This window comes from Malurus melanocephalus, unplaced genomic scaffold (assembly GCF_030028575.1).
Source record: "Malurus melanocephalus ecotype Western Australia unplaced genomic scaffold, MMel_1.1 scaffold_6, whole genome shotgun sequence".
Classification (NCBI taxonomy): domain Eukaryota; kingdom Metazoa; phylum Chordata; class Aves; order Passeriformes; family Maluridae; genus Malurus; species Malurus melanocephalus.
The window spans coordinates 3,909,730-3,928,568 of record NW_026623238.1 but is presented as its reverse complement, the minus strand read 5'-3'; the positions used below and the strand labels follow the sequence as shown (position 1 = coordinate 3,928,568).

The window sequence follows — 18,839 nt, the reverse complement described above, 5'->3', positions numbered from 1 at the left end:
GAAAYAACACTTTCCATAAAGAAACTGGCATTTCCATTTGTATATGGAAGCCATGTCCACATCTTGAGAAAATCTCCTGTTTCTCACAAGATCTAAAAAATGCAACAATAATGTAAATTGGAGAGCAAATACTTGACAGAGAATTACTGAGCACTGTTAATTCCCTATGAATCACTCCTCAAAACCAAGGCCATGGAGAATTAATTTAATGGTAGATTAAAACAAAGCTATTTGAAAGGCTGAGGAAATGTGAAGAAAAGCACTAGTTTGATTCTCCAAGATTTATTGTAGTGAATTAAGCTGCTGTTACTATAAGTATTTGTAKTAAGAACTTGTAGACATACCAGTGGGAGCAGTAAAAGGGTGGAGAAACACTGAAAATATCTGATGTAAAAAGACTTTYTTTGAGTAGATGTTTTCACAAAACAGCTACTTAAAAATTGCACAACATTCCTTTTCACAGGAAATTAAGCCTTAACTCAAAATAGCTAGTTTTGTTACTGCCAAAATGGGCCACAACCCTTCACCTTCTACTGCATCTCTTCATTTGTTCTGAATAAGACTTTCTAACAAAAAGATAAATTAAACATCAGAAAAAATGTAATGTGGTGGTCCAAAATCCAGCAGCACTCTGCTCAGATCAGAACAGATGTATTTTGTATAAACATTACTTAAACATCTGAAAAAAAACTGTATAGAAGGTAGAAGATGAAGTAATAACCCAGACTGTCATCTGGCAGCTGCTATACGGGAGAAATTTAGGAAAAAAGATGTTTCCTGTAGTTGATCTCAAAGCTCCCAGACCAAGCTTAGAGATGAGTCTGCTACCAGAACTAGAAGGTTCAGATGTTGTAGCAAATGTCCAATTTGTTAAAACGTAGCTAATGATAGACTAAAGATATTYAAAAACATATCATGCCTTCATTATCTGAATAGGTCTTGGAAAGTCTGCAGGTAGATAGAGGAGAAACAAGGTTCTTGACATCAAATCAAGGCAAATACCACCTCTCCAGCAGAAAAATTAAATAAGACTAGTTAGAGGATTCTGAAGATCAAAAACATGCAGCTTTTGGAATAGAAATTGGTAAGGGAAAGTAATTTCAGATGGAAAAATACAAGGCAGTTATTAAAATGAAGACCCTAAGAACTGTCCTGCCCACTAGACCGTGAAGTCAATGTGTCTTAGAAAGGCAGCAACAGTCCACAGGAAAGAAGGAAATCCTCCAGCTGCCTGGATCTGTAGAAGTCACTGGGACACTTCAATTGGGATGCTTTCCCACCCATGTTGATTTTACAGTCAATGAACACTGACATAAGTYGAGATTGCAGCCTGACTGTCTTCTAGAGTCATCTCTTTATTGCCAGCAGTGGGACTTCGACAGATCTGGCAACTTGTTCAGGACTTTTAATTTAAACACGATGATTGAAGCCTATTGCTTCCCTGTTGCTTTTCACCAGGGATGGCAACTACTGTCACGAAACTTCTGGTAGCAAAGACAAAGCAATGTCATACATTATGTCTCTTGGTTTTATATTTATGATCTAGAATTGTATTTCATTGATCACAGATACCTGAGAAAAATAAAATATTTTTGGTTTGGATTAAATACAAATTAATTCTTAGTAAATTAGAAACTTAGTAAACTAGATTCTCTTAGTAAAATTTGTAATCATACAAAAATACTGGCCTTCATTAAATGTACTTCCAYTCAAAGATTAAAAAGGATGCAATCCTTAAAATTATAGACCCTGAAACTTTATTTTAGTAGCCTGGCATGGATTGAGTTCTTAAGCTAACAAACACTGTCTTTAAATGTAAATTTAAATGTAAAAAGATACATTWGAATGTAGAAAGCAAAAATACATGACTTGACTGAAGTAAACAAGTTCTGGGTAAAGAGAAAATCTTTTCAGGCATAAATCACATCATTTTGGCATTTTGAGAAGTTCTTGGAGAACAATTTCCTTTGTCATAAAAGAACTTCCAGTCTCACAGAGATTTCTGCTAACATTTTAAAACGTTATTTCCACTATAGTCCAGAGAATTTAGTGCTTAGCTCAGAGCTGTTTAGTATTTTCATTGAAGGTTAAAGGGCATAATGAGAAGTGCATAGTAAGAAATAAATGTTGTCAGTAGAGAAGCTATATACAGCATAACTGTTCCTCTGGTCTTAAAACACAAGAGCTCATAAATATAGGTCCAATCTACGGAAGGACCATGGATAAAAGCATTCAGACTAAGAACATGTCTTAACTYTTCTAATGAAATTCAGTGGGATTTAAACATGTTTGATCATAATTTGTATAAAGCTGTATTCCTGAATTAAACAAACAAACAAACAAAAAGAACAATATCTGACAGAGGAGATATGCTGTTTCCTAACTGAGAAACAGTTAGAAAAATCATCCTAAATCAGTTTACACTTATGAGGATGATTTGCATCTTATCTGAATCACTTCCTCCAGGGTCATTGTCCATTGTCCTCCTGGGTCCATGTGAAAACCTCATRGGTTTTGACATAAAACAAAAGGTTAAAGATTTTTTTTTTATTTATTTCAACTTACAAAAACCAAACCAAAACACAACAAACCCAAAAAGTGCGAAACTTTTAAGGACTCACATTTGAGGAATCATGAAAGCATACACTGATTACTTAAAAAAAAAAGAAATTCTAAATACACTTTTTGCACTGGAGAGCTTGAAATAAAGCTCTTTTGTTTGGAAAATCTAAAGCTCAAGCACTCTTTGCTAAATAAAGASCTGCATCAAATCACTCAATTACTCATCATCTCTGACAAGACAAAGAAAGGTAGAAAGTAAAGGAAAACAGAAGAAAACGCGTATTTCAGTGCAACCCCTACTTTTTGCTGTCATAAACTAGTAATTTTCTTGTACAATTTGCCAACTACAATCTAAAGGTAATCTCATTTTGTTATTATAAAGAGGAATAATGCTTTGCTTTGTAAGAAGTTAATACTAGCTTTACTCAAAAAATCCACAAGGCAGCTTTTTGTAACTAAGAAATTTTTCTATTCTTCATATGGAAAACTATTTTGACCTTGAACAAAACAGGAAGCACAACAAAACCAGATGTTTTTAACCAGGCTGAATCAGCTGAACACATGGGTCACTTATGAAACATGCATAAAGTGCAATGAGCAATATTCTTTACTTGAAATTTTAACTTAGGATAATTTTAATTATAAAATCATTAGATGCTTTTTAAACATGAAGAAGGTTTTTTTTTTTTTCTTTTAAATAATAAACTATAATAAATTCAAATAAACAAACCCCCACAATGTATTCAACTCAAAGTAAAGGCGTTCCTGAGTGTATGACCCCAACTCAGAGGAATGGTGGCCACAGAAGGAAAGAAATTTTTTACATCAGTTGCTTAAACTGGATTTCCCCAGAAAACATCACAGTCATTCATCCATGCAAGAAAGCAGTTCAAGCSATGCATATTTTTGTTTTTTCTTCATTAACCCCTATAAGGCTTCAGGAGTTAAAAAAAGGGGGATACAAGTAGGCAATTTTTTTTTTACAAACAGTAATTAGTTACCCTTTCTTTTGCTTGGCAGTTGTTTAACTGTACTGCATCCAGTAGTACTCTCTGCTAGCAGCTTTCTTGAGTTAAAGTACAAGCCAGGCTGCTGAATACAAGAATACTCTGAAGATTTTCCAAAGATAACATCTGCTCTAAAAGGCTCAGTGATAACATAACATTTAGAGAATCAACACATAATTTCTCAGAACAGTTTTACTATTTTTCCAAATCAATATAAAAACTGTATTTGTGAAGCTGTCTGTCAATTTTCATGAACCATGGCAAAGTGAACTTCTCCTGAACTCGTAGAATGTGCTTTATTTATGGTAAAGCATTTAAAGAGTGATAATTGATTTTCTCCCAATGTTTCTGGCATATATCAGAGAATTTTTGAAGAGATTATGAAAGACAGTATTAAAATTACAGTGTGTAATATCTAGCTTTTTATAAGCTATTTTCATTAATTTGGGAATGGCAAACCTGGTAAATATTGTTTAAATAAATCCAAATAATTAAAAAAAAAAGTTGTAAAAATTAGATTAAGACCTGAAAGTTATTATATATGGCAGATATTGTGCAAGATCTTATTGAAATTGAAATTATTTATTTCTGCTAGTCTCACACACATAACTGACATTTTGAACAGTCTTCTAAAGAAGAATTTTCTTAGAGAATKATTTTTTTTAAAGACTTGTTTACTGGACAAGACAATGCAGTCATTTGTTTAAAAGTTAAGTTATGCAGTAACTTTGAATAAGAAATCTCYATCTACTTTTTTAATTGTCAATGATATATGAGTTTGTTCTTATGGTACAGTCACACTACTTGAAATCCTTCCTGAATATTTACTATATCTGTAGCAGACTGAAGAGACATCTTCCATCAGTTTAACTTTTACCTTCTGCCTTAAAYTCTGAGCCATATCATGAAAGAACTTTGTCACTGTGGACAATTATATCTTAGCAAAAGAGTTAAAGARACAAGACACTGGTGGAAGATTGTGWCTTCTCTCAAAAATGCAATGCACCAGCTCTTTATTCATGCATATCTTTCAACAGAATATTGAATAGCCTACTCAGCAGCAGCAAACTCAAGAAAATCAGCAATAGAAAAGATGAAGAACACAGATGTGGATACCTTTCATCAGCAAATCTACAAGATATYGGTACTGAAATAAACTAGGGAAATCACTAATCCAATAATTATCAGCTAATTCTATCATTATCCTCTCAAATGAGAGCAAGGTTTTTCATACCAGTAATTTGACAGCAATTTCTCGAAAGTCAGAGTTCAAGAGTAAAGTTTTCAAAATTCCTGAATATACTTTTACAGCCTGGGCATGTCATTTGAATTTTGTCCAAAGAAAATGATAACAACATTGTCAAGGAGATCTCAAAAAAGAGAGGTCATCGTCCTCGGAAGCATTTTGTTGTTGATGCTACTGAAAATCATTCTGCATGATCCAGAAGATTCTCTTGGGAACRGATTCTAACTATGTTACAGCTGCAGTGAAGTCTGATGTGATGATGGCTGAAGAGAGGCCACGCAGAAAATCTGTGAGACAGAAGCCAAGATACAGGCCACCAAGCAGTGTCCTGTGCTTCATGCAGCTAAGTAAATCCTATTTCAGGAGAAAAAAAAAGCTTATTTTTCAGGAAAAATAAACCACCCCACGCTCCTACCTTTTGAAGGAGATGGCAGTGAACAAGAATATTTATCCACAAAAGAAAGAAAACAAGTAAAAAAGTATCTACACCATGTAATGCTCAAATTTATGCTATTTTCATACAGTATTTATTTAATATAAAATATGGAATGATTTCCCACTTTACAGGGGCGATACTTCAGATTGGAATTTGTACCATCTCAACAAAACTCAAGAAATAGTAAAATACCTTGTTMAAATAAAAGAGACATTAATGAAACTGCACAAACATCACTGCTCCTGAATCCACCTCGATACAGACCTTCACAGCAATCTTGCCACATCCTGAGGTCCAGTTTGGGAATATCTTCACAGCTACTATATCCATGTGGGAACTCAGCCACCTTAAACACATCATGCTGTACCCTGGTTATGTTGTCACCATTGTCACACAGAACTCTGGCAAGAGATGTCTGCTTGATCTGAGTGAGCTGAGCAGGYGTGAACACACCAGGGTTTTCATACCATAACCTGTAATCTCACAGAAAAAGACAAGTTTGCCAGTGAAAAAAAAACAAGAGGCAGTTTTTCAAAGATATTTCAATACTGCTAAGAATGAAATTAATTAACTTAGATGACTCCTGTTCTCCATTTTACATTGTATCAAGAGACTGATCCAAATGCAAATATGTAAGTTCCTGGTGTCACTTCAGCCCTAGCTGGTGTCATGCTGACACTCTGAAATGGCTGAAGTCTTCAACAAATTCTTTGATTTCTCTTCTAGTCTCATTTCCACATCCTGGGTGTCTCTGGACATCTAAAATGGCACCAGATTACCAAGTTTTGGATTCTTTTAAGGAAGAAACGCAAATGACCATAATTTCTTTCTGTAGGCAACTTTCCAGTGGTTATGAAAATATTTTGATTAAGTCACTAACATTAGAAAAATGGTTAATCTATACCTACTTTACTAGCAAGACAAGTGAGATGATTTAATGTACTAAGGAATTTTTCTCCTGTTTAACTATTTTTATGATTATATTGATTCAGGGAGTTTCTAATACATGCTCAGTTAATTCATTATATTCAAGAAGGAAACACTACGGTTTCAAAAACTTTGTTTTTCATACATGAAGGGCTAAAAGCCTATTATCAATAGCAAATATAAAGAATACATTAATACAAAAGCAAGCTTCACCTAGAAAATTTCTTAAGTTACTGTCCAGAATTTGAAAACATTTTAGATCATTCTAGCACATAAGAATTGCTCACYGTGATGTAGTTTGTCTCCTAAAGCTGTATCAATATTGATACGTTTTTCCCTACCTATTTTAAACAAACAAAAAAAGAGTCTCTTTTGAAGCTTTATGAAAATGTTTTTTGAAATCTTTATGGAAAATCAAAACCAGTGTTATAGTAAACATAGAAGAATGGTCAACAAATTACATTTTTACCTATTTAGTGTAACATTCTCTAGTATTGGACAGTGGCCAATGAATTTCCAAGTACTGGGATYAGATTCTGAAATTTGCATCTTGACATAAGTTAGGCTCCCTTCAGACATCGCTTCTTTTTTATGCATAGATACACTTGCTTTACATGGTGTTATCAGCTTTGATCCTCTGCCCATTGAAAAGGCTTTTCAAAGAACTGAGTTGCTTTCATTAAGTATAATAAAATTTTACTATTTGCTGGCATGTTGCTTCAAAATATTTGTATTCCTTGGACAGCAGAATCCCATTTCCTAAATATTCAATGTTTTCCTATAGWTTCTAAATGTTGTTTCAGAAAACAAAACAAAACCAAACCAAACCAAAACAAAACAGAAAAAATTGCTTTTGCTAAAAAATTGTAAATAGATACAAACAAAAAGCAGTATAGATGTTCTGTTGTGACACAAACAGGTGCTTGTCACYGGCAACCTGAAGCTCATACTAAATATATTTCTTCTCCTTTTACTCTCTCTGCTGCCAAGCATGAGAATTCTACGGTTCACAGCTTAATTTTTTTTAACATATTTTATATACAAAAATTTAGGTTTTCTTTTAAAAAAGCATACAGAAAGGTTTGGGTTATTGACTACAAAACAAAAAAAGCCTTTATAATAWCCTAAGTACCAATTTAGTAACTTAATTCAAGAAAATAACATTAAATAAAGTGAATCAAATCTAATTTCCTAATTCTTCCTCTGTTTTCCTGTCATTTGGATGGGATTAATCAGCCTACATCTTTGTACTCTCACASCATGAAAAGAACAGAATTCTAGGTCATAAATTATGTTAAAATTAGGGAAACATTGACTTTCAGATGCTGAACGAGTATTCTGGAAGGGTGCGAACATCTGGCTGTTGTGACAAGAAAAATGACTGTTCTCTTATTTCAGGTACTCTAAAAACTGAAAATGAGAAATTGCTTACAATGTGCATATAAAGTAAATCAGAAACAACTATCAAATTGTGTTCTTTTGATTAACCTGTCTGCTTTTAGTACTCTTTTGGGGCACAGACTGCTTGTATTGTAGTATGCATAGGAGTTATATATACAGAGTGATACTGTTGCAACCTATGTCTAAGTAACAACTGCAATTTCTTTGCCAATAAAATAACTAAGTAACAATAATAGAAGTATCATGCACTTTTCAAAAATGTAAGTGACTTGAACATCTGGCAAAATGAAATACAGCATGTGTTGGCTGTTGTGCTTTTGGAGACCAGTAYGACATTCACCATAAAAAGTAACAGAATTAATAAAGAATCATGGCTACTAACAATATTTTAGACCTGTATTCTTYATCTTTTAAATTATATTTTAAAACCATAAATTCACATAAAACCAAGTTGGTTTTGCAAGCATGACATTGTAACTGCTATTAAGCATCCTTAATTTAAAATTCGTTTTGGTTTCCATGGTATTTCAATGTACCTGTCTCCATCCCGAATGCGCCTGAACTGTGTGCTTAACAGACACATCAAAGTCGGCCCCAGTCGGCTCCCTGGAACTAAGTCTTCCACCATTAGAGCAGGAAATAGGTCTATGTTCAGTGGGGAGCCATACAGCCTATAAATTGAAAAACACAAATGCTGAATAACAAATATATTTACAAAATAATCAGTACATAGTGAAGTTAAGAGTAAGAGATACAAATAACTCACAGGAAAAAATGAAATAGTGCTAAATCTTTTATGAGTAACCTGTGGGTGTTTATGCACAAAATCCTGCAATGCAGGTTGTATACACCATGTGGATCTGTACGTCTACCTTGCAATTTCTTTTCTATTAGTAGTTTTCTTCTGATTTCTTGGAATTGTTTCTTTTTTATAGCTTCTCTTTCCTGTCCCTCTCTACATACTGTTTCTATTACTGTAGCTGAGACTAATTCTTTAGTTTTAGGCAGATAAGCTAGGGGTRGCAGGTAGATGTAGACTTAACTTCACTGAAGCTCTAAAGAACTGATTACTAGTMGTGAAGGATACAAGACAATACAGTGAATGATACTGATATTTGTTTCACTGTATGGAATTAATGGAACTGAACATCTAAATACTTGCATGAAGCTGGCATTTAATATGACCTTACACTGAAATAGCACTCCTATTTAACACCATTAACAAATGGCATTTCAAATTAATAATTTCATGAACACATACAGTATATATTAATTTCTTATTGTTCACAGAGATGTGTAAGTAGAGAAATTATCTGCACATGGAAATTGTTAACATGTATTTTCTGGTACTGATTTATTTTCTGTAAGTTTCTCAAAATATCCCTCTAAGTCTTTCTTAACAAGTATCTTTTTCTAATCAGACATTTAGCTACTGTTTTTGCATGCACATTATTTAGATAATTGACTTTTTCTTCACCTCAGGCTCACCTGCTAAGTTTCTCCCTGATTTCAGGATTCTTAATTTCATTTTTCAGATCTTCAAAAGTCTGAGCTGAAGAAAGATTACAGTAAACTCTAAAATCATGGTAGGGAGGAATTCCATGATCTCTGCCTCTCTGAATATTCATAGCTGCCAGATCTAAAGCCACAGTACGTGCCATGGAGAAGAGTCTTTCTGTTAATTCTGTATTGAGTAATTGTGACGGGACACGCATCTTACCAGCAACACCAAAAAATCCCCTTAGAAGCGGATCAATGCCTCCTTCATTTACAATCCGAAATGGAGAGAAGAATGCCTTATGAAGAGGTAGATGGCCTTGTGGAATAGGTTCAAAGTTTTCATCCAGTCGATACAGAAAAGGATTAATGAGTGTGTGACCAAACCTAAAAGCGGCAGTTGCAAACTCATTAGTTATGCCAGAATTAACACTGGGATCATAACCCTTATATTCTCCAAGCATCTTCATGCCTACCTCTCCAAAGATCTTAGGGAGCCAGTGGCTAAAWGTTATGTGTTGCATTTCTGCACCAACAATTTTACGTGTTTCATGATATATTGTGTCACCGTCCCAGTGTGGATTGAGTTTTAGTAGCTCTGTGGCAATTCTGTTGTGTTCTCTAAACCACAATGTGTGGATGCTGGTAAGACCCAACTGTTCGTTAGAGCGCTGATCACCAGCCAAAAAGCAGGGTATTGGGCTCTCATTTTCATCTCTCATACACTCTGTTGGTGGGCCAGTGGCAAATGGAAGCAGGGGCTTGCCAGATCTCTGTACAATGCCTTGCCTCAGAAGACCCCTTTGACTCGCCAAGTCTCTGATTTCCAGTGCTTCGTGGTCTGAACTGCCGTACACATTGGATGCATCAATGTATGAAGTYAGCTGGTTGATCTGTTCTCGTGGATACACAGAATTCATCAGGAGAGATGTCATGCCGCTTCCACAAACYGGACTGGAGCGGACGAAAAACATGCAGCGAGCACCATTGCGAACTCTGGGATCGTTTGGTGGTATCATGATAGAAAAGCATGGAGGATCATTTGTACAAACAGTACTGCAATGCTGACCATCCGAAAACCTGGCCTCACTTAGYGCAGCCACGGTGAGGTCAAGGTCATGGTCAAGAAACTGACCCCACTGCATGAGCATGTGAGTGTACTGGTCATCAGGAGTGACAGTTTCCGTCCCGATCAGAGTCGTTGAAACCAAGCGAGGCATTGGGAGTGCGTAGCCATTGGAGAGTCTTCTGGGTTCAATTCCCCGAGGCAAATTAAATCCATTTTCATAGACTGACTTTAASAGGCGTTCAAAAGCTGTCAGAGAAGCACCCCACATGGGATGCTGAAGGTTGTTGCATGTTCCATCGTGTGTCCTGTACTTCTGGTGGAAGCACATATCTGAGCAGTTGTTCACGCGTCGATGGGCTGTACAGCCTGACAGATTGGCTATCAGACTCAAGTACTGTGGGGATACAAGGTCATTATAGTGATAACCTGAAACCGGAAAAGAAAGAAAGAGAAAAATCAGAGAATTCTTAGATTCATGGTCCTTCACAGATCATGAACTTAYTTTAAATGCTATTTTACTTTTYMTTTWATTTTACATTTCCCACGAGATTAAACACTCCCGATTTTTAGAAAATAACAATAATAATCATACTGGAGCATTAGAGCATTTGACCAGCTTGACCACTACTAGGTCAGGAGGAAACTTTCTAAAATGCCAATTCAAGTGCAACTTTTACAACTTATTACGAAAGCAGCCTGTTACTTATTTGATCACTTAGGAAAGCAGAGATATTTTCAGAAATAAAAGGCTCATGTTGAGACAAATAGAACATTTTCCTCATGTTAGTAAAAGCAGTTTTAAAAATGTCAGCAATATTTACATGGACTTCAAGACTAGCTTTTGAGACTTGCTAATTCACTGAACATTACTATTTTGTTCTGCTTCATTACAGTGAAAGTTGCAGAATTTTAAGAAAAAAAKGTCAATGAAAAAAAAMAAAACAAAWCACCAGCCATAGAGCCAAATGGGGAATGGTACCTAGAACAAACATTGGGGAATAACTCATATTCACATTACCCTGGACAAGCTTCTATAGAAAAGCAGTGTTAGGCACAGGTTTCCTCTGCAATCTATACCATTCACCTCTGGGACTAAAACATACTTACATTTTTCTGCATTTTTTTCTCAGTTCATAGAAAAAATAATACATACAAAATAGATACTGTAATACATTATTATTATGCTTTTAGAACCTCAGACCAAGGTTATGTGCTGCATATGTATCTCTGCTGTGGTATGATGGCATGTGCAAGAACTGAAGACCATAAGGCTTCCCAATATAGYGTTGGGTAACTGCAAATAGCAGAAGAGTCAGCCTGTGCCTTTTCCTTGCTACTAGGAACCATTGTAAAAGTGATTTTTACTGAATAACATTTGCATTTAATTTGGGGCAGGGGGGGAAGTAATTCATTCCATTATCAATTTGTGTAGATCAACACAAGAAATGTGTCAGTAAAGTGAAACTTTTGCTTCTGAGTAAGATGTGGCTACTGTACCCAGCAGTAGGTTTCCTTCAGAAAATCTTTACTTTGTACTCCTGGACCTGATTTTTCATTTCCATTGAAAAAAAATCACACTGTTCAAGACCGTATCACAAATCACACCAAAGCACAGGAAGTGGGGACAACTTCAAATGGGATCTGCTGATCCAAAGCAAAAGGCAAAAGACACACCATGAGTACTAGTGTGTATAGAGTGTGGATAAACGATGTTTCAGGAACCAGGAGAGATTCCAGGAGGTGCAGTATCTGGCAGTGTAGAYGTACATTTAGCTAACTAGAAACCATCATCCACCACCATGGATCTTGATCAGGAAAGTTTGCAGTCAGGAATAAAACCAAACAAGCAGTACAAATGCAAAGGAGAAAAAAAGGAAATGAGAGAGTGTAGAGTGGTAGTGTACTCCCATAGGCTTGAGGGGGTCCCAGCATGATGGGAAACACTCAAGAATATGAACYTAATGCAGTTTTGCAAGAGGTTGGTACCGGTTAACTGCACACAGTTGGGAAATGTTGCTTCTAGTCCTGAACTCAGTGCCAGTGTGCCAGCAAAGACAGCGACTTTCGTCTAAATTCATCACATAAACGTGTGCCTGGCACAACTGGTTATCTGCCAGCTTCCACAATGCAGGGCAATTGCAAACGAACCACCGAACGACCAGCTTTGTCTTTGCCTTGAAARGGACTGGGTTGCTCACAGCTGCCCAGCTGGAACAGGACCTGTGCTCAGCCAGAGAAGCTGTTTTCTCAGCCTCAGGCTATAAGTACTCTACATGGTTTACAAGCCAAAGCACAGATTTCAGATACTTAGTGCTTACATTAGGCAAAGCTAACATGCTCATGTAGACGTACAGAAATTATTTTGGAATATTCCATACTACAAAAAAGWAAAACAAACCACAGAGCAAAACCTCTAAGTGCCACTGGGTAATGCAGCAAAATTCACTCTTTGAGGATATTATTGATACTATATTAAAATATCCTGGCTCCCACAGCAGTTTAATTCTAGAACTACACCCAGAAAATTTATTTTCTTTATAATAACACTCCTGTTTAAATGACTCTCATTCATTATGGAGCTCTTTCTTTACGATCATTATTCATTCAAATAAACATTCATGGTTATCCTGGTTGCCACCCCCATTTCTGAAGTCAAGTTGTGAGCAAAACTTGACTGTGAATCTTCTGGGTGGAATGACCTTCAGTAGTAATTTAAAATAAAAGGCTCAGGTTCTCTCTTTAGAAGTTCAAGTGGGATGTAATATCTCATTATGGATTAGATGCTGGCTTTCTGATGCCAGTTGCTAATCTTTAATTACCCCTCACATGGTAGGCAATAACTCTAAATGGCTGGGTGCTGAGCATTTCCAGTGCTTAGAAGCTCAATTCACATATTACCTTTGCTTTTTTTTTCAAAGTGCAAGAAAGATGTTCCTTAAAGTCATAGAAATATCAATTATAAGGGACCTCTTATCCCGATCAAACTCCTGCTTGAAATAGAGCTGTTTCCAGCACTAGATCAGCTCAGCTGTATATGTGTTCTATGGGGCTTGAAAACCTTCAAAGTCTGAGACTACCCCACCTTTCTGAATTAGTTGTTTCAGTGCTGCACTGGCCTTCTGGTGAGAAACTGATTCCTAAAATCTAATCTGAACCTCCAAAGCAGCAACTTATGGCCATTCTCCTTGTTACACAGTCTGGCACTGCAGAGAATTTGGCTCCATAGTCTTTCCTTGGGATATTCAAAAGTTTAACAACAGAAAAAAAATCTCTGAAGGGAAAACTGTCATGTTTCACAACTGTTCCCTATGCAAAAGTGGTAAATAACACCTTCCATTTGGCTCTGCATTTCAAAATCAAATCAAATCAAATCAAATCAAATCAAATCAAATCAAATCAAATCAGGACAAAAATTACTATCAAAAAATCTGAGTGTTAGGCGATTTAAATGAAAACAGATTTGTTTTATTATTCAAGTTTTCCTAAAAGCCAGGTTTCTTTGGATTCTGTAGGTCTCAAAAGCAAGCTCTAGTTGCAAACGGAATTTCCAGTATCACAGAAAGTTGCCTGATTCTGAGTTCATTAACCAGTATCCACAGGCTTTAATGTCAATTTTTGGTAAATTTTAGCTGTTTCCCTCTTAGGAATCCTAGCAAAAAGTAATCAACTAGCTCTCGCACATTACAAGTTATATAATTCTAGTATTATACATTCATAGTATATATGCTCAGTATTCTTGCATATGCATCTAATCAGAGAATCAAATCAAACTGGGTTGCTCCATAAAAACATCARCCTTCAAAGAATTTTGAGTAAGTTTTTGTGGTAAACAATCACAAATTATCTGCTCAGCTCTAATAATGAGTAGCAAGCTTATTTTATTAACAAATGTGACAGTACTCCACAAAGCTTGCTGTCTTTGTTCTTATAAATACTTGCTAGTTCATGGTCAAAGTTGAAGTWTTCGGAAGTTACAATAAATACTCAATTATAAGCATCAAAAAGAATATTATGAGTAGAAATAYTTCCTCTAGATTGTCAGTGTAGTTTTTGGCTATGTCTCAAGTCTCAAAAGCTCTCTTAAAAATCTATCATTACTTCCAAATGCTTGAGTCCTCTGTTTCAAGCTATTCACACACATTAGCTGTATGTGCTCCAGCTGGACTTCATGAGTTTGATTGGAATCCAACACCTCAAAGGCAGAAATTAAACCTCAATTTTTTTTTCTGCTAGTTATAAAAATAACAAGAACTGTATTTCTCCTTACATCAGGTCACTGTTAAACAAAGCAATTAGCTTAGTTTGAYGTGCATTTATAAAGTAGCAAATAATTCTTTGAGTACTATTGTGGTACATGCAGAAACCTTGGTTTGTAAGGTACACAAATTCTTCCCTGTTATGTCATCTTTTCTCCTTGCCAAGGCACGCTGACATTAAATGTTGTTTCTTAAAGAAACAGGAACAAAACATTGCTTATGTGTAACACACAACAGAAAAGTCTGTTCTGTTATGACACAATGGTCCTATTAAATTAACACACAGGGAATTAACAAACAGCATGCATTCATTATGCACTTACATTATACTAATTTTRACCAGCAGAAGAATCTGAATCTGAGCTTTTTTCTCATATATCAATGGGAGAAAAAGGAAAAGCACTCCACTTAGAGAGCTCAGAGTTATATAGTGAACCCTGCGCAAACCAAAGTCTGAATTGAATAAAGTTTTGCAGAGCCAAATACTTCACCAATTTCAATGTAATGGTTCTGCACTTGGGACCAAACCTCAGAAAATTAATGTCTCCTGAAGTATAATTACTTAAAAAGGCAAATACACATCAAAAGAGAAAAACAAGAAAAGAGTACTGACTTGTTCCATTCAGGTCAACCATTAGACCATCTTGTACATGATCTTGAATAAGTTGTAATGTCCTTTCAAATATTTCCCCAGCTCTTGCTTGCTCAACAGTGTATGGGTCCCTTGGGTATCGAAATAAGGCTAGCAAATCATTTGGAGATCGAGGACGACTGATAGACAATTTGGAAAAAAACAGTAAGTGTGCACAGGAGTTACAAAACAACAACACTGCATAAATCACRTAAAGTTCAGCAACATGATTAGTACATACCTTGGTTACTCATCTCAAAATGGAAGGCAAACCAAGAAGAAAAAGATTCAGTAAAATAATAAAAAATTAAATATTTAGAGGTAATTCTATATTTAGTAGCATTTTAATACACATTATCTCAGCAGAAAAACTGCTGCAGTGAATRGATCTCAGCAGGAGTGCATAAACAATAGGAATTCTTACACATTAAACTCAGAACCACCCAGACACTAACAATGCTTTTAAATAATAAAATGGTTTCTTGTCTAATTAATCACTATTATTTCTACTACATACAAAATTAATTCTGACTTCTCTGTACAAAAAAAWAAGGGAGATACCTGTCAAACAGATGTGTACGTGTTGAATTTATTGCTCTGTCAACAGTTGCAATTGCTTCCACAATTGATGTTTGCACAAAAGGATCTCCATTTCGACTGACATTAGGAACTAGAGAAAAAGGAATGCACATGTTATTGCAAAAATGGCCACACGCAAAAAGTCAYTTCTATAAAACAGAGTCTAGACACGACATCATTTCAGTTCTACAAAGTAAACCCTTGTTCTTTGTTAGTTTATCCAAATATAAAATTTATAACRATTTTTTAATTATATCAAGGCATAACAAGGTAGAGCAAAATTCATTTAAAACAGAAGTTAACGTAAGTTTAAAAGTCATCTAGATAATAACTCAAAACCTAAACGAAGATAAATGCATACAGTGTTTAGCTGTCCATTAATTAGACCTACAATTTCCAGTGCAGATAATCGAAGAAAAGTAGTATTATTATTATTGAGGATTTTTTTCTGATGTGTGTATTATCATGTTTTTAGGTGTTAGTACCAAGAGCCTGACCTATRTCCACTGAAATCAATGCAGATTGCCCCTTTGATTTAAACTAGTACTGAATTTGTATTGAATTCAATGTAAGAATTTAAAGGGCTTACAGGAATGTGCTACAAGTGGTACATAATGAACAAAATTTGCATAATTGAATGAACATAAATTAATGTTCCTCTTCTCCTGATCTTAGTACAATAAGCAACACAGATTAAAGGGTAGTAAATATGTTTTTAATTTAGATCACTACTTTGTTTCCTACTTTAAAATTATCTTTTTAATACTAGGTTAGAAATCACATTCTTAAWTCCTATATAACAACTGTACATAACATTGGAAACTCAGTAATACATAGACCTTTTTATGCAGTGCTTACTTGCAGCTGGATGTTTGTACAACCTATSTAGGACTAATAACCTTCCTTTCAGTCTAAACTAAGAACTACCATATCCAGGGGCCGCACTAACAATTTCCAGAGTGTGTTTAGRTTAGAGAAGTCACACAGGAAGAAGGGTAAAGTAGGGGAAAAGTCCAAAGGAAATACACTGGAATAAAATCAGCAGATGTATAAAATCATCTGAGACATAAAAACTGTTGTTTACAAGCTTTTCATGACTACTTTTTTCTTTTCTATGCATCTTTTCATTATTCCTTCTTAAGTGGCAGCTTAAATTGTGTATATGTGAGCTTCATAGTCTAGACCTACTTAATCAAACCTGAACATCTATACCATCAAATCAAACAGTTCCTAGAACTCTGTAGCTGTAGATGGAGCCCTTTTCTGTGCCCTGAAGCCAGTCTCAGGCTTTTGGCAAGATATTCCCAGCATCCAAAATGAGCTGACCCTTTCCAGTGCCTGAGGGCAATGGTCGCTGATCTGTCCTGRTTACCAACTGTCCTTGCTTGGCAGCTTCATTTTCAATAGCAACCATACAGAAACACTATCAGATAAGCTATTTGTTTTAGGAAGAAAGGCCAGTCACAGGTTTAAATTTTATGTTTTAGTTTTTTTCAGAATGTCTGTGTGCCGTGAACAACCTGAACAGTGCAAAATTGTAGTCTGTAAAAAATCCAGTGGCTCGTTACCTTCCTTAGTGCTGTCTACATTARATGTAAACTTGGTGTTTACTTGCAGGGTTATCTTTCTGATTAATGGTATACGTGGGCTGAATTATAAACCTTGGTCAGATGTTTACTGTACTTGATTTTTGTTAAGACTATTTATTGCTAGCAGTTCTTTTTTTAGACTGATAAATATAAGTTAAAGCTCCTTTCAAGAGTCTCCCACAATGCTTTTTTTTAAAAATTGAGCAGGCAGGAGGAATGCCTTTTACAAAACGGTGGAAAAGGACACATGGAAAGGGCAAAAGAAAAGTATCTTTAAAACATTGTCCAACATAGCCAGCAAAACCTGGTCCCGGCTTCTATACACTTGCCTTTATTCTCTCTCAATCTTAGGAAAGTATTTTGGTTTAGAAACATTCATAAAACATTACCCTGTTTAAAAGATATGTCGACATGAAAGTTTTTAGGTATTTCTGGCTATGCCATTATTAGCAGTATCCACACAGCAATTAACCAGCACTYATAATCTGTCCACTCATCCTCTTTGTTCCTTCAGCTTCATTTTTCAAAGCAGCCATAAAGAAACAGTATCTGATATTCCACTAGTTTTAAGGAGAAGTTTCATTAACAGTTTCAGATGGAATGAAGATTAATTAAGGGTAGTTTGACTAGTTTTAGGTATATTTAAGCTACAGTTTAGAAGAAATAAATTACATTACAATTAATTACTTGCACATCAGCAAGTAATTAGTTTTGTAGTTTGCTGATCCCACAGCAGATGAGAACAATCAATTTACACCTGTAATAAGTGAATGAAACTCATTTCCACTGGGGTTTTATTTCAATTTATGATTTCATTTTTTAGAGCTTTTTCAGAGTGACTTTAGGACTAGCAAATATTTTCTAAATAAAATTTTCTTTTTCTACGCATCTCGAGAGAAACCATATGAACTGATTTCCATGCACTTCTTTCTTTTGCAGACTTCATACTTGTAGATGGAAATTTATTATTGAACGATTCCTAGCTCTACAATTTTTCTCTCCTGAATTATCTTTACAGGTAAAAGAAATATTTTGTAGTAGAAGAAAGTATAGATTACTAGTCTACTAAAAGCAACATCATAGTTTTATTGATACCACCTGATTGATATCATGGCAAACAATACATTAGAAAAATCACTGATATATCTTTATTAATTTAGTAAAAAAAAAACCACAGAATGTCCCAAATAACAATAACCAATATATTRAAGAAATCTTYRCACCAGTCTTCAAYATATCAAAGAAATCACTRTTCTATAACAACGTTTCAAAGAYACAYAAATATTATATTCTATATATAWTATATTAGAGACAGAAATMAAARTTTTCTTTTATAGYCCATCARAATTAAACTGAAAAATCAACAGTTTTAGTCAGCAAGTCARAAAAGCAGTATGGTCCATCTTTGTAAGAAAGTTATTTCCTTAGCCTCTTTTGCTGCTATTTTTACCATTTATTACAAAGTAATAATTGATAATTATTATTTGCCATTATTACTTTCACATAACTAGAACAAGAACAAATATTCTCCTTTTCTTTTTGCTTTCTCTTTTAGCTTCTAAAGGTCTGTATGACTTTCCTCAACTGTTTTGCAATGGTTGCAGCCTAATTTTCAACAAAGTGCTGTAAGTGTCCCTTT

The 18,839-nt window shown here is 35.1% G+C and overlaps 1 protein-coding gene across 2 annotated transcripts in view; it reads right to left on the bottom strand.

Annotated features, from left to right (window-relative positions):
* Positions 1 to 18,839, bottom strand: part of PXDN (peroxidasin) — an 80,727-nt gene that overhangs the window by 9,525 nt on the left and 52,363 nt on the right. For both annotated transcript variants that reach the window (XM_057371831.1, XM_057371841.1), the window contains 5 exons: positions 15,594 to 15,702; positions 15,015 to 15,172; positions 9,068 to 10,571; positions 8,116 to 8,250; positions 5,516 to 5,724 (listed from right to left, as the gene is read on the bottom strand). In XM_057371831.1, the coding sequence (XP_057227814.1) occupies positions 5,516 to 5,724; positions 8,116 to 8,250; positions 9,068 to 10,571; positions 15,015 to 15,172; positions 15,594 to 15,702 (2,115 nt within the window). The remainder of the gene's footprint in view (positions 1 to 5,515; positions 5,725 to 8,115; positions 8,251 to 9,067; positions 10,572 to 15,014; positions 15,173 to 15,593; positions 15,703 to 18,839) is intronic.